This window comes from Aptenodytes forsteri, unplaced genomic scaffold, assembly GCF_000699145.1.
Source record: "Aptenodytes forsteri isolate BGI_AS27 unplaced genomic scaffold, ASM69914v1 Scaffold53, whole genome shotgun sequence".
Lineage (NCBI taxonomy): Eukaryota > Metazoa > Chordata > Aves > Sphenisciformes > Spheniscidae > Aptenodytes > Aptenodytes forsteri.
The window spans coordinates 4,840,916-4,865,953 of NW_008795909.1; the positions used below are offsets into that span (position 1 = coordinate 4,840,916).

Sequence of the window (25,038 nt, forward strand, 5' to 3'; positions counted from 1 at the left end):
TCCTCGGGCTCCTGGGGGGGGGTGGGGGGGACTGGGGCACCCTCTCACCCCCTGCGCTTTTGCCTTCGCGGGTTTTGCCGCTTCAGGAAGGGTCCCCCGGCGCGATCCTCCACTCCGGAGCCCTTTGCCTCAGTGGCTTCGCTGAAATGGTGGGTACACTGGGGTTTAAACTGCCGCAGTAATTTAAACTTAATTACTTCAAGAGGAAATTGTGCTCCATCTCTCTTGCCCTATGAAATAATTCATGTGTGTCAGCCGTTGCCCCTAGTCCTCGGGGGGGTTTCTTTGTAGTAATTTAAACTTAATTACTTCAAGAGGAAATTGTGCTCCATCTCTCTTGCCCTATGAAATAATTCATGTGTGTCAGCCGTTGCCCCTAGTCCTCGGGGGGGTTTCTTTGTTGGGAAGACTAACACCAACTGGTTATGGGAAGGCCTTGGTTGCGATTGTTAGATCTGTTGTGGTTTGCAGCTGCCGTGCTCCTGGGCACGTGGCTGCGTAGTGCATTGCTGTATATTTGTCTGCAGGAACATCAGTTACATTCAATACTGTTACAAGAAATCTGTTGTTACACTGTCCTCAAGACTTAATTTCTGTGTTTATTCTCCTGCAGAGACACCATCTTTGATTCACCCACTGGAAGACCATGTAGTGTCTGTAGGTGAGACTGTGGCTCTTCAGTGCAAAGCCACAGGGAGTCCACCTCCCCGCATTACCTGGCTGAAAGGTGACCAGCCCCTGATCGTGACAGAAAGGCATCACTTTACCTCTGGCAACCAGCTGCTGATCGTTAGGAACGTTGTCTTGGAGGATGCTGGGAAATACACCTGTGAAATGTCCAACACCCTGGGGACAGAGCGCGCGCACAGCCATGTGAGCATCTTACAGTCTCTTGGCTGTAGGAAGGACCGTACCACCGTGGGGATCATCACCATTGCCGTGGTGTGTAGCATCGTGCTGACTTCTCTGGTCTGGGTCTGCATCATCTACCAAACCAGGAAGAAGAGTGAAGAATACAGCGTCACCAACACAGGTAGCTCTAGTCTCCTGCTAAGGCTTTCTCTAACCTTTTGTGCTGTCAGACTTCCCACTGAGGCTGAATCGGCACACCAGGTAGCCACACAATCACACTGGAAAAGCAGTTGGCTTATCTCAGTGGTTCTCTTGGCTCACAGAGCTGGAACCAGCTTTCACTTGCTGTTGAAGCATGTTCAGAGCTGCATTTCTACCCTTGGCTGCCTCTTCAGAAAGGCCTTTTCCACTCGGCATAGTGTCACCCATTGCTTTGCTACTTCCATTTTCCATGACTGTAAATGATAACTCTTGAGACAGTCTGGGTTATGTCCACGATGCTGGGAACCTGTCTTACTTCTTGGGAATCTGTATTTTCAAAGACTTTGTATTCAAAACAGAGAAAAATTAGACTTTGAAGCTGGAATCCCTTCTTCCATGTTGCTTGTAAGAGCTGTTGTAGCCCTGCTGATGAGGGGCATCCCTCACTTTTTAGGGGAAGAAGCAGTGTTTATTGCATCCTGCTGATCTTCAAAGGGGATAATTTGGTGCCGAAATAAGTGTTGCAGTGAGAATAAACTCTTCTGCCCTCAACGTTAACAACCTCTGAACGGAAGTATGGAAGAACCAGCCTAAGGCTTGCCGCCCTGCTGGGATTTGCAGCCTTCCTATATTACCCATACCTTTAGATATAGTACAACATAGGATTTTCAAGACATGGGCTAGGCAGGAAGTCTTGGATACCATATGAGCAGCGCGATGTGTAAGTGGGGTTTTTCTCCCCCTCTTTTGCAGTCCTGAAAACCTACGGCTTCATGCTTAGCATAGTTGAGTGAGTTTGTATGGCAGGGGAAACTGAAATTGCCTGATATAAAATGGAGAAAGCCAAGGATAGCTAAGGGCTTTAGACTTACTTCCCTGCTTCAGTGAATCAAAGACCTGTTCTCCAGAAGTCTTTTACTCATGACTTTGGGAGGCAGAGGACTTGAGTCAAATGAGGTACTCTGAATTTCAGGGGAAAAGGAAGGATTTTCTTGTTCTAAAGAGACGGTTCCATCTCCACCTACCTTGTACTGACCATGCCAAATGCAAACACCCAAAATGGCTTTATCAGCACTGTATCTCACAGCTTTAAGCTTTGAAAAATCAGGAGTGGGGCTTCCAAGGGAATGGAGTATTTAGGCAGTTCAGTTTCCATTGCATCTACAGAAAATACCAGTTACAGGTCTGGCCCCACGTCCCTCTTGAAAATGTGATTTTTACGTGCCTTTGAAAACAGAAGCCTTTATATCTTACTAGGGACTGACTTTTCTCTGCTCCCGTTGCTCTAGATGAGACTATTGTGCCTCCTGACGTGCCAAGCTACTTGTCTTCACAAGGGACTCTTTCTGACCGGCAGGAAGCGGTCGTCCGAGTAGATAACCAACAGCCGAACGGGCACATAGACAGCAACGGTGAGAACTGGTTTAATTATTTTTTCTGTAATGCTGTATCTGAACTTGATATGAGGAGGGAGAAATCGCAGTACAAAGTACTTCTGTGCTTGTTATGAGTTATCTGAAGGATCTGCATAATAGTAATTCTCTAGCTACTGCATTTATGCAGAACAAGGATCTGTCTTCCACTTCACGAAGCCATCCTCTCCCAGTAATAACAGAGTTCATACAAGCAGACTGCTTCAGAAACTGCTCAGTCAGGCCCTAAGGACTATTTTTTTGCTAATTTTGGATTAGTTCTTTGGCACCAGAGTTACCCATAGTTAAGCTCTACTAGAAAATACATTAGCGTTGCCTGTCCCTGCCTTCAGGCTCAGAAATTAAATGCTGGGATTTTACAGTATTTCAACACAGCACGTTAGGAAGGAAAAGTCAAGCGTTCTGAACTAAGATTCTCCTGAGATTGCACAGCATTTATTCTGTTAAACATTAGCTTGAAATTACCTATTATCTCCATTGCTATTTTTTCTCCCTTTTGCAGCTTTTACAGTAGAAATAAGACTAACAAGTCATTTAACTGAGAGCAGATGGTTGTAATCTTTAGCCAGATGGTTCGTTTGTTACAGGTATGTGTCAGACTGATGCTGGAAGGTGTCCAGATGTTGAAGCTCCCACTGTAGGTTGTAGACAGCCAAAGCTGTGTATCGGCTATAATAAAGACACTTGGAAAACTGAAGACATGGCTGATGGAATGCTTGTTCCAGATAAGACAGGTACAAAACCCATTAATCTGGAAAGGTATTTCGTGTTTGTACAGATCAGAAAGCCCTCCAAGTCAGACAGCATTAAGACAAGAAATTGTTACCTTCAGAAAAAAAAAAAAAGCCCAGAATAATTCTCAGGTGTGAGCACAGTAAATTTACTTTCTCCTGCTTGCTTTGATCCTCTATCAAGTTTGGATAGTTTGAATTCGGGGAACCGTCAGAACGAGGCAGACTAAAGCTCACGATAGCCATGGCTTGCAGCTGGCTGATCGGTATTTTGATTTGAGCTGTTCCTAAAACATGAGAGCACTTTCAGACGGAAGGTGTTAAAATTTTTCATGCTGACAGCTGAAGGCTGTCAACTTCAAAGCTCAGCTTTTTTTTTTTTTAGTTTTCAAAATTTAAAGGTTGTTTTGGGCACTACACCTGCCTCTGTTCTTTGCCAGTTTCTTGGGTGTTGCGCTCATACTTTTCTATTTTTGGAATGTGTTTTCTGTTCTCGTGCTGTATTGTAACATCCACAGAAAAACAGCCAGTGAAACAAATTTTCTCTCCAGGAAAAACTGTAAAGTTTAATAATGGAAAGCTGTTGAGTGCACTAAGGAAATTAACTTTCAACATTTAGAAACTCCTTTCTGCTTGCTGCTTTGAATTCTGCTCATCTGTTATTACCGCTAGCAGTAATAACATCTCTTGAGACAACAATATGAGTTGACAGCAATCCCTGTAAAGCAGCAGCACAAAACTAAGAATGGTAACTTGGTATTTTAAAGCAGGTACAGGAAAGTTCCGCTTTCTATTTCTACCCTGACTAGAGAGTCTGGAAAAGGAAATAAATGCACGGTTTATTTAAAAGAAAGTAAGTCACAACTTCTTCGGAGTAAAAGAACCCAAACTACTAAACCTATTAACTGGAACTACCTTTAGCAATAGCCACAGAGTTCTGAAAGCCGCAGGGGTTTACTAGCCCTGTATAAAACCGAGAAATGTCCGTATTATTTAGTGAGAGAGATTCCCACACTGCCGAGGGACAGATGAACTAAACAGCTGCCTTTTCCTTCCGCAAGTTGTGTGCTTCAGTGCTGACAACTTCCAGCTGGTTAATCCTCGTTTGTTGCTCTTTTCTCTTCCTCCCACAAAGGCTATGGCCTGCCAGTTGTGTGCACGGACTGCAGCGGCAGCACGGACAGCATGAACGTCCACATTTACCCCAAGGAGTCGGAGTACTACTCCGAGAGCCTTAAGACTGTGGATAATACCTACCCCAACGCACTGAGCAGCAAGGAACGAAATAGGAAGAGGGGTGCAGGCACCAGCCTTCTTCATCCTCAGCCGTGCAACGGGATTGCCAGCGGCAAGAGGATGGAAACAGACGGGACCCTCTACCCCAGCAACCACAACAGAATAGGACCCGTGAGCACCACCAGCCCGCTGCTTGCAGACAAACATGGTACGTGTTTCCTTGGGGATGTCTCTTTCTCCCCAGACGTAACACACCACCATCTGGGTTGTATCAGAGCCCTGTTTTCTCCCATCAGCTTTTTTAACTGGCTCAAGGGCACGAATGGTAGTGGCAGGGTTGGTTTTATGAGGAGCGCTGGCAGGCCGAGCATCAACTAACCACGCTGGGTCTTTGGTTTCTTGCAGGGTCTTCACAAGCAGTAGCAAAGCCTTCGGAGCTTAACAACCTTAATTTGGTGAGAGCTTCACCGGCAGGAGGGTCACTAAAGCAACTGAACGTGCTTCCTGAAATTTCCCCAACACTACTGGATTTGCAGAGCGAAGCAGAAGTGAAACAAGCTCTCCTGTCCAACGGCTGTGCGCCCAAGCCGTGCGACTCCGTTCATGAGTTGAAGCCACCGAACAGATCGCTGGACTGAAAGGACAGACTGCCATGTGCAAATTAACAAACACGCTATTATTTTTTTAAAATTTTTTTTTGCACAGAGTATGTAGGCTACTTACTTCTACCTCAAATCTTGAACTGATGACCTGTCAAAGGCAAACAACTGAGGTATGAGAAACAAGCTTGTATGGGGAACAAACTCCTGTTCGAGCGTCATCTGTTTGTACATAGTTTAAAACTTCCCTGAGAAGTATGAAGCGTTCAAAAGTTGACTTGCATATGAAGCACATAAATGCAAGGGATTATTGTGTAAAGAGAAAAGTATTTGATACAATTGTACATAAGAGTTTTCATATATAAATATATATATATATAAAATATATATATATCTTTTACAGAGGCTATTTTAATCTTTAGTGCATGGAAAACTGAGTGAAATTTTACAATTTTGGCAATATTGTTTTCAGTATCAGGTTGCTGTTAAACTTTGTGAGAGAAATAATTCTGGTGCCTTAAATGCATAAGCAGAACTTTAAACAGCCAGACTGTTCCAAAGGGATTGTCCTCTTTTCAATGGAAGTTCCTTTAAATCAAGTATCAATTTGGGTTACTTAGCACAAATTTCCTTCCCCTTTGAAATTTATTGCACTTAACACATTTAAACAGAGATCTTCAACTGTTTCAAATGAAGTTTACAGGAAAAAAAAAAACCACGCAGCGAGAAATTACGTAGCAACCTGATTTTTTCCTGTTGGTGGAAGAACTTAAATTCCATTAGTTTTCATAAACCGCATAAAAATTAAGATTTGAACTGTGACTGTGTGATATGTTAGAGCGGACCACACAAGAGGCACTAAACAATTCAGCAACAGTGCAGAGCCCCCAAACCACCAGAGAAAGAGGCTGTCGTGATTAGCGAGCAGTCGTTACCAAAATAAGTCATTCATGCAGCACGCTGTGGGGTCGCCTCATATATTGCACCATTCAAAAAGCATCACAGCGGAAGGCGCTAATCTGCCCGTATGTGCTGTTACAGCGCTGATCACCTGCAGAGCTAATTGCAGACATTTCCCCTCCCAAATGGATGCAGCTTTACCTGTGTAAGGTGCGTATGATGATATACAGCCTAGCCCTGCTTAGAAGGAATAACCCGTGCCAGTATAATGCATTTTCACACCCCAAAAAAATGCATCTGTTCTGGCGGGGGTTTGAAACCATAGAGCTGTTTTGACAACAGAACTAGAATCACACTCCGAAGCCGACAGCTGTGCCGTTAATTCAGCTGATGCTTTTTTTCCCCTGCAGCACAGTATTACGCTTTCTTGTTGAACACCGTTACCCCCATCTGCAGCCAGAGTCTTTATATGAAAATATCTGCTTCAGATGAATTAAGCTGCTTTGTGTAGCAATTCTGGGCTATTCAGAAATACGCTCATTTAGAAGGGGAAACTGGGTATCTATGGTTGAAAGTATGCTGTTACGTGGAAATGCGTAGTCCCTTTTCATGTGGTCTTTTAAGTTCATCCATGAACAGGGGGAAAAAGGAATACCCACGTTGGTCAAACAGGTCTTTGTCACTTCTAACTTCACTATGATGCTTTTTATTTATAGAAAGGCTGCTTTCTGTTGGTGTTGGTACCTGTGGATGGAGGACTCCCTTCCAGTTACTTGTAATTTGAGTTCTGCTAACATAAGGTTGCTAACTCTGGTGATGACTACTTTAGGGGGAAGGTTTAGTAGGGGGTTCTGTTACTTTTTTCCTTAGGAGCAACTCAAGTGCCAGTTCCCCTGAAGCCGAGTCTGGTGGAAACCCACCTTTGCTAGTGCTGTGGCTCAAAGCAAGCATCAGAGGTACGGGCGGAAACGTTTCGTTTTCTGTTCAGATCCATCCCTTAGGGGATCTGCCCGAGTGCTACCGCGTCCTGTCCAGCCTCGCCCTGAGGAGCCACCACCTCCTCTAAGGGAAGGACCGCTGTCTGTGGCCCAGTAGCTGATGGCCGGTTTCACTGTAGACGAGCCAGCTGCACCTGACCTTGGTGAAGCAAGGCATAATTCAGCCAGGTACCTGTCTGTATCAGTTCCTGACTATTGACATGTTTGCACTTTGAGACAGGTGGTGAATTATGTTGAGTGCCAAGTTTATTCAAAACAAAGGAAATGGATGTTAGAAAATTATAAACCGAGCGTAATTTTCCCTTTACTCAAGGGAAAAGTATGCTTCAGAACTGACTCGCAAGGTGAAAACAGTGGAACTGGGGCCACGGGGAAGATGGGAATGATTTAATTGACTCATTTTGCTGGCAGAAATGTCATCACCGTTGCAGATACAAAGCATGTTTGCCACGTTAACATTGAAAATAATGTTTCTGAATAAAGTTAACTGCCTAATGTTATGACTTCCACTAAATATGTGAATTTGCTGCTTCTAAGAGGCAATGTGAAAGAGGAAGTATTACTTTTGTGTACAAAGTTATTTATTTATTAGAAAATTTGGTACAATGTTGTACATTGAAAAACATGTAAGATATTGAAGTGTCTAACAAACGGCATTGAAGTGTCTTTAATAAAGGTTCATTTATAATATTACAGCTGTTTTGTTGAGAGTGAACTTTTGGGAGTTTCAGTTGAAAATTAAATAAAATTCTAATCCATTGCTATACTCTTTTCTGTCTTTCTCTGACGAAAACGCAGACTAACTGCCAAAATACCCACTCCTGAAATTAGACCCGTGGCTTTAACGTTAGATACTGTAGATCAGCACGAGCCTCTGGCAGCCTGACTTGCGGATGGGGTGGAATTTGGGGGCTGTATTGAAAGATACAATAAAGAACTCGTAAGAAAGACATTTCTAATATATCAACTTGCTTAAGTATCTGGCAAGTGCCCTTATCTTGGCACTGAAAACCGAACAGATGGGGGGGGTGCATGCGTGTGTAAGTATTTAAGAAAAATGGGGCCAGGATAGCACTAGACTCAGCTGCAGTTGTGAACACCTCTGGCTTTCTCAAACCGAACCCCACCCTGTGTGGAAATTCCAGAGGCAGCTTTGGAGATAAGCTTGAATTCTTGCTTTAACTAAAAATCTCAATTCAGTTTCTGTATACTTCAAAAAAATTTTAAAAAAGTATTTCCTTCTCCAATTCCCCACGCAATTTGGGTATAAAGCAGATAAGCTACTCTGATAAATCCCTTAACACCTGTAGCAGTTAAAAAGTATTTTAAAACAGTGAAGAAAGAGCCTTTAAGAGGCTGGTGCCTGGTCTGAGATTCAAGTTTTGTTATTCCACATTATCCCAGTAATGGAATAAAATGAATTTTTCAAGTTTTGGTAAACTTGAAATAAAATGTCACTAAAACTCAACGCAAACAGGTAGTAGGGGAAAAACAAACACATTTTTAGGTCTTTCCCCCCCCGTAGTCCCATAATTAAAAGTGTCATTTTCAGCAGGATTAGACAAATTGATGTGTGCAGAACAGCCCCTGGCCGCGCGGCGGGGCTCTCGCTTGCCTGGTGCCATTCCCGGGTGACCTTGTCCTTCCCGCCGCAGTCGGGGGTGCGGAGCCAGTCCCTCAGCACAGGGGAAGGGGAAGGAAGCACTCGGGGTCTGGCTCTCCCCTGCCCTCATTTTTAAATAAAAGCAGTGATGACAAAAACTGATTATGCAAATGTTAAGTAAAAACAACAAAAATCCAGCATTTGGACCCAACAACTTAGGGGGCATGATTACGTTCAGCTCAGGTAATTAAATGCACCAACTGCAGGGCTAACCCTCTCACCACGTTTAAAGCGCTTTAATAGAAAAATCCAAGTTAGCTTTCAAGACAGAGTAATCAATCTCGCCCCCCCCAATGCCCCTAAAAATCAGTTCTGCTATATATATATACACACATAAACTTCATAGAAGAGAGAACCTTGAAAGTGGCAGGAAGCACTGCTACACCGTGCCATGGCAACTGGTAAAATTAACCAGCCACTGCAGGACTTGGCTGAAATTCCCCATTTTAATTGAACATTATTTTTAAGAATTATGTCCTTTGTTCTGTATGTTTTACTTGTTTGCCAATTATTTTCTAAGTTTTGGCCTCAAAAAAGTCTTATTACTATGTCACGGGATGACGGTGTAATAAAACATCCAGCCTTAGTAAGCCTGGCCCATGTTTGCGCCTGAGCAGCAGCCTGTTCTCTGGGCAGGGGCTCAGGCTTTGCACCTGCCCCCCCCGTTCGTTTGTGCACTAACCTGGTTTGGCATTTGTTCTCCCTCACCCCAGACTCCCTATGCCTGTACGCCTTCCTAACGAGGAGAACAACCTCGGTGTTAAATCGTGGCACCCCAGGGGAGCACGTCATCACAGGTACGACTTCAGTTAACTCAGGTGGACGCGTGCAGTGCCACCAGGTTGAAGCCGACGGCCTTGGCGCCGCTATGGCTGCACAAGCCGGGCTCTGCCACCCCTCTCAAGCCTGACGGCGGGCGCCCACGGTGCATCGAGTCCCAGCACCCGGCCCAACAGCCGCCCTGCTCACCCCGGGGCAGCTCACCCCACGCAGCCCCTACAGCAGCCAGCACCCACCTCCTCACCCCCACGCACGAGCCCACCAGTGAGGGGCCCCTCAGCCTCCGAGCATCACAGCTGAGCCCAGGGCAAACCTGGGAACTGCCACCGCCTGACCCGGCCCCTCTTATCCCACCACGCTGGTGCAGCCCGAGGAGCGTCTTCGGTGCGTACTGAAGGCGTTCACTGCAGCAGCTCAGCTTTGCCTGCCCAGGCATCCCCATGCAAACACCTTCCACATCTAAACAGTTCCAAGTTACACCGCCTAGCCAAGTTGCTGGTGTAAACTTGGCCAATTTCCCCCTTCTGGACTCTGGTGATAATTTTAATTGAGTAATTTCAATAAGGCCTTTTCACCGAGCTCGTCCCTGCACCACTTTGGCCACTACAACTTCTCTTACCTAACATGAGAGCAAGGGCAGAGGTTTGCTCTGCCTGCCAGCAGTCCCCTGAGAACCCTCAGGATCCATCCGTACATCGGCAGGAGAACTTGTGCGCTCCCCCTGCCTTGCCTTCCCAGCCTCCCTCCTGGGCTTCAGCATTTCCAACCTCCCGCTCCTTCAGCTGCTGAGGGAGGAAGACGAAAAGAAGGCAGAGCTGCATGTCTTTGCACAAGGCACAGCTGTAAAATAATACAAGCCCGTGCTTTTACTGGAGAAATATGAGTCTAATTAATAAAGCTGCACTGGCTACCACACAGGAATGCTTGCTGAGCACCTGTAGGTATAAACAGGAATATAAACTTTCACAAATACACAGAAACAAATGGATTATTGTCTTTTACAAAGAGCTCTCCCAACCTGGAATACTTTCAGTGCTGTTGGAGGGCAGCAGGCTGTAACTCTATCGGCCCCTTCCTCAACCAGAAAAACCCTCCCCATGTTATGAGGCAGGTGCCACTGAATTATGAAAACTCACTTTATTTCAGCCTCCCTGCTCAGCCCACGATCTGGAGGTTTGCGAAACATTTCCCCTGCAGGAGTTCTAATAATGCCTTTCTCAGCCACCGTAATTAGCTGTTTACCCCCCAAATATTACTTTTTTGGCACGACTCTCACAATGACCTCACTCACTTTCCATGCAGGAAAATTTCGTCTTTGGGAAATTGAATTATTGGAGGATTTACTTTTCTTTAACAGTGAAAGCGGCGCTCAGCCTGCTGAACAGCTGCTGTGGCACGGCGAAGGGGTGGCAGGAGGAAGGCTGCGTTCGCAGGCGGACTCCTCCTCCAGCTCAGCGGCTTCTCCAGCTCTTCGGCGGCCACCGGCAGGACCGGCCGGGCTGGGTCAGAGCAGCAGCTGGCGAGTCTTCTCGTATGTCCCCAGGAAGATGAAGCCTCCCAGGCTGATGGCTGCCATCCGTGGGACAACACCTGCGAACAAGCTGAAGGCGAAGAAAAGGGGATTTCAGAGGATGAGTGGAGAGCGGATGCTGCACGGCTGGCTGCAGGGGCTTTGGAAAACAAAGCCAAGAAAAATTCTCTCTTGCTGGTTTCTTAAATCCCACCCCGCTGCTCACTGAAGGAACCTGTCTGGGCTTCCCTAACAGAGTACTCCCAAGCCTTGTGATTTTTAACCCCTCTCCGCACTCCTAAAGCGCAGAAGCAAAGGTGCAGGAGCACACAGGCCACGTTGCAGAAAGAGGAGCTCAGACACATCCCCACGAAGGGCTGCAGACAGACGGGAAGTGTCCCATCCTCCACTACCCCCATCCAGCCTCGGCAGAGGGACCCCCTCTCTCTGACAGGAGTTCCCCCACTGCAGAGACAGCCCTGCTCACCGCAGCGGCTCATCCCCAATAACATCCAACGGGGGCCAGCAGGGAGGGAGCAGGAATGGCTGCGCGTTCAGCCGCCACGATTTTTAGGTGCCTGATCTTAATAGTTCTAGGAAGTTAACAGGAAACTCATGCAAAGCCAATTGCTCGACACATCTAAGCTCATAGCTGGTTTAACAACATCAGGATAGGCCAGTGTATCCTCCCAGAGGATTACAGGCTTCCTTCGTTGCAAGCAAGGATTAAACATTAGGCTTGAATCTGTCTGGCATCCTCCCGCTGATCTATCGCCCGCACGGCGGGAGCCCTTCGCAGCACGCTCTGGCTGAGCTCCGTGGGGACGCTGTCCTTCACTTTTTCCAAACACTGCATGGTCCCTGCTAGGAGCGTGTCCACAGTGGGACAAGGTGTAATTCCCGGTGAGACCGGGCTGCGCGGAAAATGCACGCACCCCCAGGGCTGCTCAGGAGCTCTCTGCTCCCTGCCCACGCCCGGCTACTCACGCTGCACTGGGGAAACCTCTGGCTGCAGTAACTCTGGTTTTCGTTGTAATGAGCTTTGCTAAGGAGCCTGGAGCACACAGGCAGATGGAAACATTTTATGGCTTTACTAGACAGCAATTGGGTCTATTACCATAATGACAGCTTTAAAACAGAGTAATTTGTACAAGGCATGTACGGACAGAGTGCTGATAGGGTAAATGCTACGGTGCAGCATCGCTCTCGAAACGCGCACCATCCTTCTCCTGCCGAATTAGGCAGCCCTCATTACAGGAGCAGTGGCAGACATTCATTTACAGAACAGCCCACTCGAGACACAGCTATTATACAAACAAGGGCAGATAACTGAGTTACCCAGAAGCTGCATCCCTGGCAACCTCTATTACTAACCATCACTTCCAAGAATCCTGGCCCTGCTCCCTCCAGCTTCCCTTTCCCACCGGCCACCCATGGTCTCTCCAACGCTCACTTCTGCAGGAAGGGAGAACTAAACGGCTCTGGGGCTCTCCGAATCCGGAGAGCTGAGCTCTGCTGCAGGCCTGATCCAAACTGGTCCCCGCTGGGCCACACCTGCCCTCAGCAGCAGATTAGATAAATTGCTGGGTTTTTTTCTGCTGGCCCCATTAGAAACCCCTCTGGTGGGCACAGGTCTGCCGTCCATTTGTATTTGCTATCTGTTTGTACAGATTTCACCTGGCACCCTGTCACTCCTCTCTCCCTGCCTGGGTTTTCCCTTTTGCTTAAGCAACTCTCCCAGTTACTGGTCAGATCCAGCACCAAGGCTGGAGGGCTTCACCCCCACCTTCTCATCACCGACAGCTGCAAGAAACGCGCAGCATGTCAGTGACTGGCAAAGACCAAACGCAGGCTTTCAGGTACAGACACATCGCTCTCCCCAGCCGTGCAAGGAACGGCTCAGCAGGAGACACAAATCCGGGAACCACATTTATATCCCAGGGCGAGGCCTGGCTGAGGGTGTTAGACTCACACCGTGTGCTCCCCCAACCGTGTGCATGCCCTCCGGGGTGCAGCTCTTCGTTTCAGGGTTCCCAGCCCAGCAATACACCTAGTCCCACGGTTCCAGCAGAAAAGCTGACATTTTTGGGCCACAACTCAGCAACCCAAAGCAAATTCTTTCTCAATAGAGACTAAGCAGGACCCCTGAAGTTACCCTTTGGAAAAGGCACTGCAGGGCCTGGACATAGAGGGGCCCCTCAGCGTAGAGGGGCCAGCGCTGAAAAAAGCACTGTGTGCTTGGCCACAAAACCTCCGTATTACGCTCCGGACCAAAGAGGTGGCCATGCTGAGAAAAAACACCGCTTTTACCTGACTACAGCTTTGCACTGAGCTCACTCCTGTGGGCAGCTTGTGTTTCACAAGGCAGCAAGCCCTGGGCATTGGGGCTGAGAGACTAAACAGGACCCCTGAAGTTACCCTTCGGAAAAGGCACTGCAGGGCCTGGACACGGCATAGAGGGGCCAGCGCTGAAAAAAGCACTGCGTGCTCGGCCACAAAACTGCCGTATTACGCTCCGGACCAAAGAGGTGGCCATGCTGAGAAAAAACACCGCTTTTACCTGACTACAGCTTTGCACTGAGCTCACTCCTGTGGGCAGCTTGTGTTTCACAAGGCAGCAAGCCCTGGGCATTGGGGCTGCTTTCACCACTCGCGTTGGCGAGATCTGGCTCCGGAGAGCGGTGTGGTTCATGCCTGCCGCGCCACGTCCATTCCAACCAGGAAGCTCGGCTGAGGAACGGGACACCTGGTGCAAACTGCCAGCTCTGTCCCCATCTACACACAAGCTGGGACAAACCATCTCACCAGATTTATCAGCCAAATAACCCTCGTCTTTCTCACCAGCAAGTTGTGACATTTCATCCACGGCTTTCAAACGCCACCACCTCCTTGCATGAAAAGCAGTCGGACAAGATGTAAACCCGCTTTCATGTGAATGGCTCGTCTACCCTGCTTGCAAGAGCGAAGAGGCACACAGATCCGCTCACCCCTTCCCTATCCTACCTCCCACTGCAGGCCTGGCTCTCCCCGGACAGAAAGGGATGTGAAATTTCTTGGCGTGAAGCAGAGGGATTTACTAGGTGCAGACCAGGAAGCTGAGCCCTGTGCTCTGGTTTTAATAAGGTGGCAATAAGCAATGCGTCTTTCTGCCCTCAGAATTCCTCCTCTTCAACTATGAGATTTATTAGAGGAGCCATAAATCATTTCATGTTGCAACTGGCCAAAAAAGCCCGACATTTTTATTGTTTTTGATTAATAGATTTATAATTGGCAGCAGGCATGGCAGCCTCTGCGTTTATTTTTCCCAAGACTTTCTTCCTTTTCCTTGCAGCTGACGCAGCTTGGCCTCCTTTACATGTTACTTTTTCTCCAGATCGCTTATTGTTTTGATTTCAATTGAATTGTGTTCCCTTTGGTCCTAGTCCATGGATACTATCTTTAGGCAGAGTTTAATTTTGGGTTGTTTAGAAAAGGGCACTGCTGAAACACCCTGAAAAGAACACAAACATACATTTTTATTTTCTGCTGTTGGCTGGGGAAACCTCCCCTTTTCCCCAGCCAAATCCATGCCTCTTCACACCCTTCAGAGTTCAACTGCCATCAGCAGCAGACATGGCCTCACTTCTCCCAGTCCCTTTCAAAATATGCCCTAGAGTCCACCAAGCCATGTAGGACCCAAAACTCATCCACTGCCACATCACCTCATCACCTCAAAGAGCAAACCTGAGACAACCCCTCTGAGCTCTGCCGGGGGGCACAGCTGGACGTCTTCCTGGAATCGGTGTTCAGGAACTTCCTGCAATTTGTTTTGAATTACTTCCCACATGTGTAGAAAGAGGATTGAACTTTTATTAGTTGTGCGAGCAGAGATCAGATGTTAAGAGAAAACTATCTCCCGCAAAGCTGTGATGTGCATGCTGCTTCGAGCAACAGTTTACAAATGTTAAAACATCACCCTGAAAGTACTGGCCACATCAAGCAGATTAAAAACCTATGAGAAATTACAGTGAAAAGCCCCAAGTAAAGCTTCAAAAGAACCTCCGTTTCTCTTCCAGGCCAAGGGCAGGTGGAACACAAACCCTACCGAAGGAAGCACAGGAGTTGTTGTTTAAGACTTATATTCACTACGTGGCCAGTAACTGGTATGAGTCATGCACTCAAAGAGGGCAAGGTGGCGTAAATGAAGCAGGTGTCTGTAAAAATCAATAATAATTTATAAGCCCGTAACACCTCAAAATGTTCTACAAATGCTAGCAGAGGACTTTTTGTTCACAACACTGCTCCAGCGTCAGAAGAGCAATTCTCCATCTCAGGACTGGGTAAAGCGAGGCAGGCAAGAGGCTGGATCGACATCACCCCAGACTTCCCTGACCAGTCAGCAGAAAGCCCAGAACATGTCTACACCCTGGTCACAGGAGGAAAGCAGCCAGAGAGCTGCTCTGCGGCTGCTCAGACTTACTCTTTGCACTGAAGCGTGTCTCAGAAAACTTAACATTTTTGCAACAAGTGCCTCACTGGAGAAATCCAAGCGGGCATGCGCTCAAGCCCAGACCTGACAGGAGGCTCAAAGGACCAGTCAGGGAGCACATGGCTCCCTTCCTTCTGCTTCAGCTTGTCCCTACTGCCAGCACCACACTGGCATCGCGTGCTCCCATCACACTTCACAGTAAGAACAGCTAATATAAAGGAACAGAGGAGACCTTGCTGGTGTTTCACATCAGTAGGAAATTGCCAGGAGGAGGGAAAGACTGTCCATAAGGGACACGTGGCTCCTATGCTGGCCTTCCCTGACGTCTCGGGAGAGGTGATTCACACACCTCAAGATCAATCTGTGGCACTCACTTCCACAAGAGGATGTGCATGCCCAAAGTTTAAATGGATACAAAACACAAATGCACATATTCATGGAGAAGAGTCCATTAAACATAAAGCCACCCTCCACTCTGAAGCCTGGAGCTAAGCTTAGAGATTGTACCATGGATAAGTCCCCAATAATACCCTGTTTCTGTGCTCTTCCCTAGACATTGCTCACAGCCAGTGCTTAAGCGAGGACACTAGACCTCCCTGGATGGACCTTCTTGTTCCCAGCTACCTTAGAGCTGCTCTCTGGCCATGTGTACAGCAATTAAAAGTCTTTTCTGTCTGACAGGATTTAAATATAAGCAGACCATCCTGTCCTCTCCCACCCCCCAAACACAGAGAAACAACACATGAAATGTGCTTCTGCAGCATGTCCTTACCCCGACAGGCCTTGTGTCCTCCAGATGCCACCGAGGGCGGCCAGAACGTTCCCGCTAGCATTGCTGGATCCAGCCTGCACCACAGAAAGAGAGAGATTGGAAACTGTTGGCAGAGAGGTTTAGTTATTTACTGAGCTCCCTGTCCCTGGTTAGTGCTACTTTACAGCAATTACAGACATCCTAACGACCTCTTACCCCAGGCACAGGCAAAAGCTCCTTGTATCTCCAGGAATAATGCAAAGGGCAGAAAGGGAAACCAAGGCACAGAAGAACAAAACGATCACTCCAAGGTCACAGAGCTGGTTAGTTCAGAACTGGGTATCCAGTCCTTTCTGCACTACACTCAGTCCAGCAGCTGACACTGGAGTAAGAATTTAATAAAAACACACTCTCAAAGCACCAACAAGAAACTTTGCTGCTCACTGCAAGAGGATTTACTTGAGATGTACTTAAAAAAAGGTGAGTCGTGTATTGCATGTGAAAATTGCCTTGAGAGCAAAACAGAGGACAAACAGCATGACTACAGACAATTAAATTGCATGTGTGATCTAGTTAGTGAGAGATGACTAATATAAAGATGCTGTCTGGATGGTCTCAGAACATCCCAAAGCACCGTCATTCCCTTACCAATGCTGACCTGGTTGCTCAGCACAGTGGCAGACAGAAACAAAACCCAGTTCTTACAGTTTTATCACCCCCACTATCCAAAGGCAAAGAAGCTGCAGCAGGTACAACACCCCGCAATGAGAAATACACAACACAGCAACAGGGTGAGTGCAGATGTGCCTGACTCGGCTGGGGCAGTGCATGTCATCAAGAAACATCTCCGTACCAAGGGACATGAGCAATAGGGTAAAAAAAAAATCCACAGAAACTCCAGGATGCCTGACCTTTGCCAACACAACAGCTCTTTCCAGGGCAGGGAAAGGTCGAGGGCTTTTAGCTATGTGGCTGCTTAGCTCTGCTCTGGGGTCAGCAAGATGATGACGGGAACACTAGACTTACTAGCAATTTAACTACTTACTAAACTTACTGATCTTATAAGCAACCTTCCTTCTGCCCTAGTTGGCAGATATCAGCCATCATGATCTTTGTGCCTTAAAATTTTAGGTCAGAAAATCCAGTGCCAAGCCCTCCTCAGAAAAGACACACACACACACTCCAGCCCAAACATTATCAAAAAACCCAGAGGAATAAATCCATGATGGGAAGTTTAACTTTGGGCATCTGACTCTGCAAGGATTTTCTCCTAAAGACACTGCATGAGACTCTGGAAGTCTAGCACAAACACAGGCCCTTCTCAGCTCCTTTGGGAAAGGACCAGAAGAGCAACACAAGGAAAGGAACATGACAATTTCATTAGTTCTGCATGCAGTACCTGTTCACGTCTAATCCTGCCTTTGAGGACAAAAGCAGAAACCATTATTAATAAGTGCTGGATTTCATTCTGTAATGACCATACAGAAACTCTGGAACTACCCAAGCCATTCACCTGCGTGTCTGCTGGCCTCCTTTGCTCTTACCTTTGCCAACATAATTCTCGTCTTCGCTACATCGAGAGGTGTGGTGACTGCAGCTGCAAATCCACCTGAGCAAATTAAAATACCAAACACAAGTGAGACATTGTTGGTTGAATATGAATGCCACACTGCCTATAATTCCCATGGCTGTGGTCAACACTGCTCCATTATTAATGCCTACAGCATGTTTCCTCACGTCAGAGTCCAAGTACTTTGTTGAAGGTCTGTACACAGAGTGTTTTATTCCTGTGTGTTGACTTAAGGAAAACAGCTCTATAGAAGTTAACTGTAAATCCAAACATCCCCATTGAGATTACTGTCCTTTTGTTTTGGACTCTGTACTTATATGAACATATGAAGGTCATAAGGATAACGGATTCCACTTCCAACACCTATGGACAAGTTTGAAAGGAAGAACCTGCTTATTCATTTGCAGAGATCAGAAAACAAGCTCGTCACACTGTGCTCTGCCTTGAGAATTAAAGTCTGACTATTCAAATGCTAGAAAGATAGAGAGGAAAGATGCTCCGCATCTGAAACACACATGCTTCAGGGGCAAAGCTATCTACAAGATACAGACAGACTGGATATGGACTGCAACTGTTAGACCTGGGACTCTGTTTCAGGGAAAAAAGACAAGCGTACCAAGGGACATGAGCAATAGGGTAAAAAAAAAATCCACAGAAACTCCAGGATGCCTGACCTTTGCCAACACAACAGCTCTTTCCAGGGCAAAGGTCGAGGGCTTTTAGCTATGTGGCTGCTTAGCTCTGCTCTGGGGTCAGCAAGATGATGACGGGAACACTAGACTTACTAGCAATTTAACTACTTACTAAACTTACTGATCTTATAAGCAACCTTCCTTCTGCCCTAGTTGGCAGATATCAGCCATCATGATCTTTGTGCCTTAAAATTTTAGGTCAGAAAATCCAGTGCCAAGCCCTCCTCAGAAAAGACACACAGCTTAGCTCTGCTCTGGGGTCAGCAAGATGATGACGGGAACACTAGACTTACTAGCAATTTAACTACTTACTAAACTTACTGATCTTATAAGCAACCTTCCTTCTGCCCTAGTTGGCAGATATCAGCCATCATGATCTTTGTGCCTTAAAATTTTAGGTCAGAAAATCCAGTGCCAAGCCCTCCTCAGAAAAGACACACACACACACTCCAGCCCAAACATTATCAAAAAACCCAGAGGAATAAATCCATGATGGGAAGTTTAACTTTGGGCATCTGACTCTGCAAGGATTTTCTCCTAAAGACACTGCATGAGACTCTGGAAGTCTAGCACAAACACAGGCCCTTCTCAGCTCCTTTGGGAAAGGACCAGAAGAGCAACACAAGGAAAGGAACATGACAATTTCATTAGTTCTGCATGCAGTACCTGTTCACGTCTAATCCTGCCTTTGAGGACAAAAGCAGAAACCATTATTAATAAGTGCTGGATTTCATTCTGTAATGACCATACAGAAACTCTGGAACTACCCAAGCCATTCACCTGCGTGTCTGCTGGCCTCCTTTGCTCTTACCTTTGCCAACATAATTCTCGTCTTCGCTACATCGAGAGGTGTGGTGACTGCAGCTGCAAATCCACCTGAGCAAATTAAAATACCAAACACAAGTGAGACATTGTTGGTTGAATATGAATGCCACACTGCCTATAATTCCCATGGCTGTGGTCAACACTGCTCCATTATTAATGCCTACAGCATGTTTCCTCACGTCAGAGTCCAAGTACTTTGTTGAAGGTCTGTACACAGAGTGTTTTATTCCTGTGTGTTGACTTAAGGAAAACAGCTCTATAGAAGTTAACTGTAAATCCAAACATCCCCATTGAGATTACTGTCCTTTTGTTTTGGACTCTGTACTTATATGAACATATGAAGGTCATAAGGATAACGGATTCCACTTCCAACACCTATGGACAAGTTTGAAAGGAAGAACCTGCTTATTCATTTGCAGAGATCAGAAAACAAGCTCGTCACACTGTGCTCTGCCTTGAGAATTAAAGTCTGACTATTCAAATGCTAGAAAGATAGAGAGGAAAGATGCTCCGCATCTGAAACACACATGCTTCAGGGGCAAAGCTATCTACAAGATACAGACAGACTGGATATGGACTGCAACTGTTAGACCTGGGACTCTGTTTCAGGGAAAAAAGACAAGCCAGTTTTTGGGATGGAGCTCATCTCCACTGAATGAAATCAGCTCCATTTTGGAAAACAACAATGTGAAACTGCCCAAGGGTCTTTGGAAATTGTCAGAAGTCTGCTGCCACAAGTGCCATCTTCCCCTCGCAGGCATTTTTGTTCTCTCTAATCATGCCCAAACTTCACCCTTGGAGCTCATTACTTTCACTTGGAGCAGCCAGCTCAGCTGTGGCTTTCCTCCTGAAAGCCAGAAATCTTCAGCTTATCCATCTGCATGTCTCACCCACAAATGTGCGTGTGTCTGTCTCCATATTTTAACCCTGTGGCTACAGCCTGGCCTCTTGTGCTATCTAGGGACCAGTTTTGCTGCTTTTTCTCCCAGGATCTTATTCCCTTTGCCTTATTTCCCCATCCTAAAATTAACTCTAATCTCTCTCTCCCTCCTCGGTTCACAATATTTCAAGCAAGTAATTCGTGCTGAGGAAAAGCCAAAGCGAAGGAAACTTTTAAAATGCAGGAGCAGTCCAGCAGTAAGTGAAGAAAGAAAGGGGGGAAGAAAAGAGAGAGAGGCTTGTTCTGAAATCTCTCCTCCTTCTTCCTCCTGTTTTTTTCTCTGGAGCTTGTATAAATCCCGTATCTGCTACAGAAGGGAACAAAGTGACTCCAGAGACTGAAGCCTACACAGTACCCAGGGAATAAGCTAAAAATAATCTATTTTCTGTTCCAAGTTTTATGGAATGTAAAAAAATTGATCTCTCTTTTCTTGGGATGGGAGAGGGGAAAAACATGTCTTCTAAAATCTGTAAAGTAATGAAAAAATCCATCTTCCTCACTGGCTTGTGTTTTTACCTGCATCTCTCTCTCTCAAGCACCTTAGCTTTAACATATTAAACCCCTGCTTTATGTCAGAAAGGAGGTTGGGCCAGCTGGCACCCTACACTGACTTCTTCCAGTTAATTAAGGAATGTCCCATGACAGTTCAGGAGATGCAGTAAGGCACATGTGCAGTCCCCTGGATCTCAAACAAGAATAGCAGGCAAGCTGAGTTAGCAAACAGCCCAAAATGCCTGGTTTAGGAGCAGCTTCTGCTCACGTAAGGTCGGCCCATCCGGTTCCCTCTGCCGGAAGCTTTCTAGCAGTGATACCTCACTAAAAAGCAGAAAAATGGGTTGTATTCAAGAAGCCAAAGCAGAAAATATGAGCAAGTTAAACTAAATTCCAGCTCATTCTTGGACCTTCTTTAAGGTCAAAAATCTTTTTATTGTGAGCCAGTTTTTCAGTAAGTGACCCAAAGGCTTTGAGAGAATGGTCTGGATGACACTTTGGTACTCATGTCAGCGATGTATTTTTAGAACAGTAAAAATAATCTCCATGGAAAATAGTGGCTTTACAAGTCTGGATGCAGAAGCCCTTCCTTTGCCCACAGACCAAGATAAAATTAAACAGTGAACCACACGGCTGTCAGGCCTGTATCAAGCAAAAAATCTCAATGCATCACTCGGCTATAGAGTTGACGGTAACACTTTAGTCAGACTAACTTAATTCCCTTATCAGATCCTGGTAATTTTTTTATGCATTTGTTCCTAACAGTTTCTTATTGGCAGAAGCTTCAATCTTGGCTGATATAGCGATTAGAACAAACACAATTTATCCTGATACAATGTTCCCAAATTCTTATCTGAAAGGTTTAATCAAGGCCGATTGGTTTTCATTTTTTCCCCAGCTAACATCTGGATCTTTCAGACTCTTTTGTTATTAACATTTCAATGTTTCTTTTCCCATCACTGGGAAGTATTTGGTGCAGATTTACCAATCAATTTAGAATGACAACAGCAACAATAAAATGCTTCATAAGCACAAGCAGCAGGATAGCAGCTAAATTAAATGCAAGTTTGTATATGCTTGACAAAAACACAAGATTAAAGCTAGCATTTGTTGGGAACTGCATTTTATTGAAGGCAGTGAGTCTGACAAAATGGATTTGCTCCAGCCTTAACGCTAAATGTCCAAGGTAATTTTAGAGTGACCTCTTCAACGTTACTACATAGGTATCCAAGAACAGGCTACAGTGCTAGCGAGGGACTGCTCAGTCCCACCTACTCTAGCTGGGTAAAGGAACTTAAAACATGACTGTTTCCAATCATCAGATTAATACAACAGATACAAACTAGTACAGCCAGAGTCTACTCATTCAAAATAGGAGGGCTGTCTTAATACACAGTAAGGCCCAACAGATCTTTAAATCACTCCTTTAGTCTATTCCTGCTGTCACAGAATTCTCCAAGAGCTGTCACATAAAGCTGGAATCTGCTCAACTAGTCAGTGACCAGGAAAAGCGGGTATGAAAGTATCGAGTGGGCAAGAAAGGCCCAGACACATCCAGCCTTACACTCCTAATCATTCCAGCTTCTCCGCAGAACTGACAGAGAAAAAGGCACCTTTGCAGGCAGTCTGCACCTGGACAGACAGCCTCACCAACTGACTCCTGGAGAAGGCTCCTTTCTCCCTTGCCCTAGAAGGATCTGGTGATGACTTGGGCTAAGCAAGTAGGCATAAAGATGGATTTTCACATGGGAGAAGGCTCTTGGCTTGTTAATACTTCTAGCAGAGTGACAAACTCCTCTATTGGGAAAATAAAACTTCACGCAGTAGTGGAAAATTCATAACCTGTCTCCCAAGAAGTTACAATGGACACTGTATATTCACACGTCAGTGGAGCAGCTAAACTTTACCAAGCTTAGGGTGTTAAACAGAAAATCCCTCTGCCACTCACACCCTCCCAGTGACCAGTTCTTGATGGAAGCGCTAGTGACAGACATCTGCAGAGAATGCTTTACCTTTATTTGGCAATTAGAATAAAAAGTCCTGAAGACTTAAAATATTCCCCTAGGTTCCTGCTGGCATTTCCTACCCTTTTTAGCTGTCATATGCAAATAAAAATTGAGAAGCATCAAAACAGAGTGAAATACTTCACCTGAGAACAATACATAACCCTAGGTCCTCGCAGTAAGGTGGCTGCCTGCAGAATTTGCTGCTGCTGCTATAGCAAAATGTTTCACAGGTTCTTTGACACACTCCTCAAATAAGATCCTATGAAAGGAGGAAGACAAATTCTTCTTCAGACTCCGTATCTTTTTTTTTCTGTACCATTTTAACTTCTCCTCACCCTTTCTAAAGGGTCCAGGGAACCCTTCTGGCCATCACAGGGGCTCCTCCTGATTCTGTTTCTGCCATCTGGCCAGACGCCTGGCACTCTCTTCTGCAACACCAGCCCAGTTCGGTAGGTCAAGCTTGTTTCAAGAGATAGGAACGTGTGCTGACTAATGTCCTTACATGAATTGGCACACCTTAGGGATGATTCTGTGTTTCTGCCATCTGGCCAGACGCCTGGGCACTCTCTTCTGCAACACCAGCCCAGTTCGGTAGGTCAAGCTTGTTTCAAGAGATAGGAACGTGTGCTGACTAATGTCCTTACATGAATTGGCACACCTTAGGGAAAGAAAAAAAATCCAGATTGAGCTGTATTATTACCTGTCGTCTTCTTACTATTTTCTGTACTGACATCTGAATGTTACCCAGGACTGATTCAGGATTGAATCCCAAATCTGGGTCGAAAAACTGAGTCGCATAGGTCCAACACTAAACCTCACAGCATCCTCTTACACCGACTGATTTCCAAATTCACAAACGTTCTTTTTCAGAACTCTTCAATCAATCACTTCTTAATTGATCTTTTATTTTATTGATATTGTTATTTTTTTTTAAGAGGAAGTTTATTCTGGTCCTTTATCACTGTGGGAACAAGACCTGCCACTGGTAGAGCAAAGTGACCCAAGAACCTCTTCAGATTTCAGCAGAAATACCAAGAGGCAAAGCACTGCTCCTCCGGCGATTTAACCAATTCAGGGTTAGAAGCATGGTCCAAGCAGACACTGCAGGGAAATCTTGAGAACTACTCAAAAATTTATTCAGAGCTATAGAGTTAAAGAGGCTTTTAGACACAGTGTGTAATCTTGTCAGAGCCGATTAGATCAAAACAAAAGTGATGGGAAGTCTTCCTTGTCAATGTGCAAAAAGCTCTCGTTAGTGCTTTATTATTCACTAGGCTTGCACCTCCATTCTCAGGGACTTTGTCACCACAAAGCATTAATTATTAATGTTAAGCCACACTTTTTTTACGGTAGGGAGAAAGAAGGCATCTTTAACAGAGGCAATTTTCAATTGCATTAAACGGACACTCAGGTTCTTTGACAAGCTGGAGCTGCCTCCCTGCTCCAGGGCAGCACTTTGCTTTCCCAACAGCCAACGCCCAATGGCAGGATTTCCTTGCCACTGGCCCAGTTCCACGGAGGGCATACGAAAACCACCCAGAGGCTCTTCTGGGACAGCCTGCCCTGGTACGGTGCAGGGCTGGGGTGCAGTGGTCTAGCCAGGCAGCCTAAGCCCAGAGAAGACTTGAGCATGGGGTGCAACCACAATCACGCCTGGCCTGCCCACAGCATGGGCGCACGCTTCCCTCCTCTGCCGCCAGCCTGCCAAAGCCTGTGCCCAAATCTGGGCTGGTGTCCAAACAGCTCAGGCATGAGGCAAGGTTTGGTTCAAATGCAACCTCAGGCTTAAAATATCATGTAGATCTACCCTTGGGTTCCTCCCCACCAGCTGCTCAGATATCACCTTCTCTCACTCCCCGACTGCTCCAAACATCTCCTCTAGTTAAGACACCAGAGATGATGATAAAGCTGGACAAGGCCTCCAGGGATTAAATTATTAACAGATGACACAGAGAGGATTCAAAATCTCTGATATTTATGCTCATGCCTATTAAGTTTCTATAAAAAGCCCATGGATCGCATACATACATCTTACACGTGTGCTCAACAAGGAAGAGTCAGGCCTCTCACAGCACTTTGGCTGAAATCGCTGCCGTTTCACAGGCTCTGGGGATGGAATGCAATATATTGTTGCTCTTTGTTCTGTCTTCGCCAAATAATCAGTTACGATTTAGCTAGGAACTAACCAACGCACACAGACACACAAATATATGTGTCTGTGTGCCATAAAGGGAAGCAAAACAGGACTTTTCTTTCAGTTTGTTTCAGCTTATTACCCTGCCCCTCAGGACCTCTAACGTATTTTTAGAAAGTATTGAATTCAAGCAAAGAACACAGGAGAAAAGCAGGTCTGTGTGATTTTGCCATCCCACTACTACCATGGTGGCATTT

The 25,038-nt window shown here is 46.0% G+C and overlaps 2 protein-coding genes across 3 annotated transcripts in view; one reads left to right on the forward strand and one right to left on the reverse strand.

Annotated features, from left to right (window-relative positions):
- LRIG1 (leucine rich repeats and immunoglobulin like domains 1) overlaps positions 1-17,878 on the forward strand; it is a 73,552-nt gene extending 55,674 nt beyond the window's left edge. The window contains exons 14-19 of one of the 2 annotated variants that reach the window (XR_657846.1): positions 614-1,033; positions 2,343-2,465; positions 3,056-3,220; positions 4,353-4,661; positions 4,859-6,548; positions 17,867-17,878. Coding sequence is in view for 1 of the 2 variants with exons in the window: in XM_009284382.1 (XP_009282657.1) it covers positions 614-1,033; positions 2,343-2,465; positions 3,074-3,220; positions 4,353-4,661; positions 4,859-5,091 (1,232 nt within the window). In the remaining variant the exon portion in view is untranslated. Of the gene's footprint in view, positions 1-613; positions 1,034-2,342; positions 2,466-3,055; positions 3,221-4,352; positions 4,662-4,858; positions 7,717-17,866 lie in introns of those variants that run through there. The other variant, XM_009284382.1, reaches the window with a different exon arrangement.
- Positions 10,518-25,038, reverse strand: part of SLC25A26 (solute carrier family 25 member 26) — a 96,205-nt gene continuing 81,684 nt past the window's right edge. The window contains exons 8-10 of the mRNA XM_009284511.1: positions 19,196-19,260; positions 16,144-16,217; positions 10,518-10,994 (exon numbers count right to left, since the gene is read on the reverse strand). Coding sequence (XP_009282786.1) covers positions 10,898-10,994; positions 16,144-16,217; positions 19,196-19,260 — 236 coding nt within the window. The 3' untranslated portion in view covers positions 10,518-10,897. The remainder of the gene's footprint in view (positions 10,995-16,143; positions 16,218-19,195; positions 19,261-25,038) is intronic.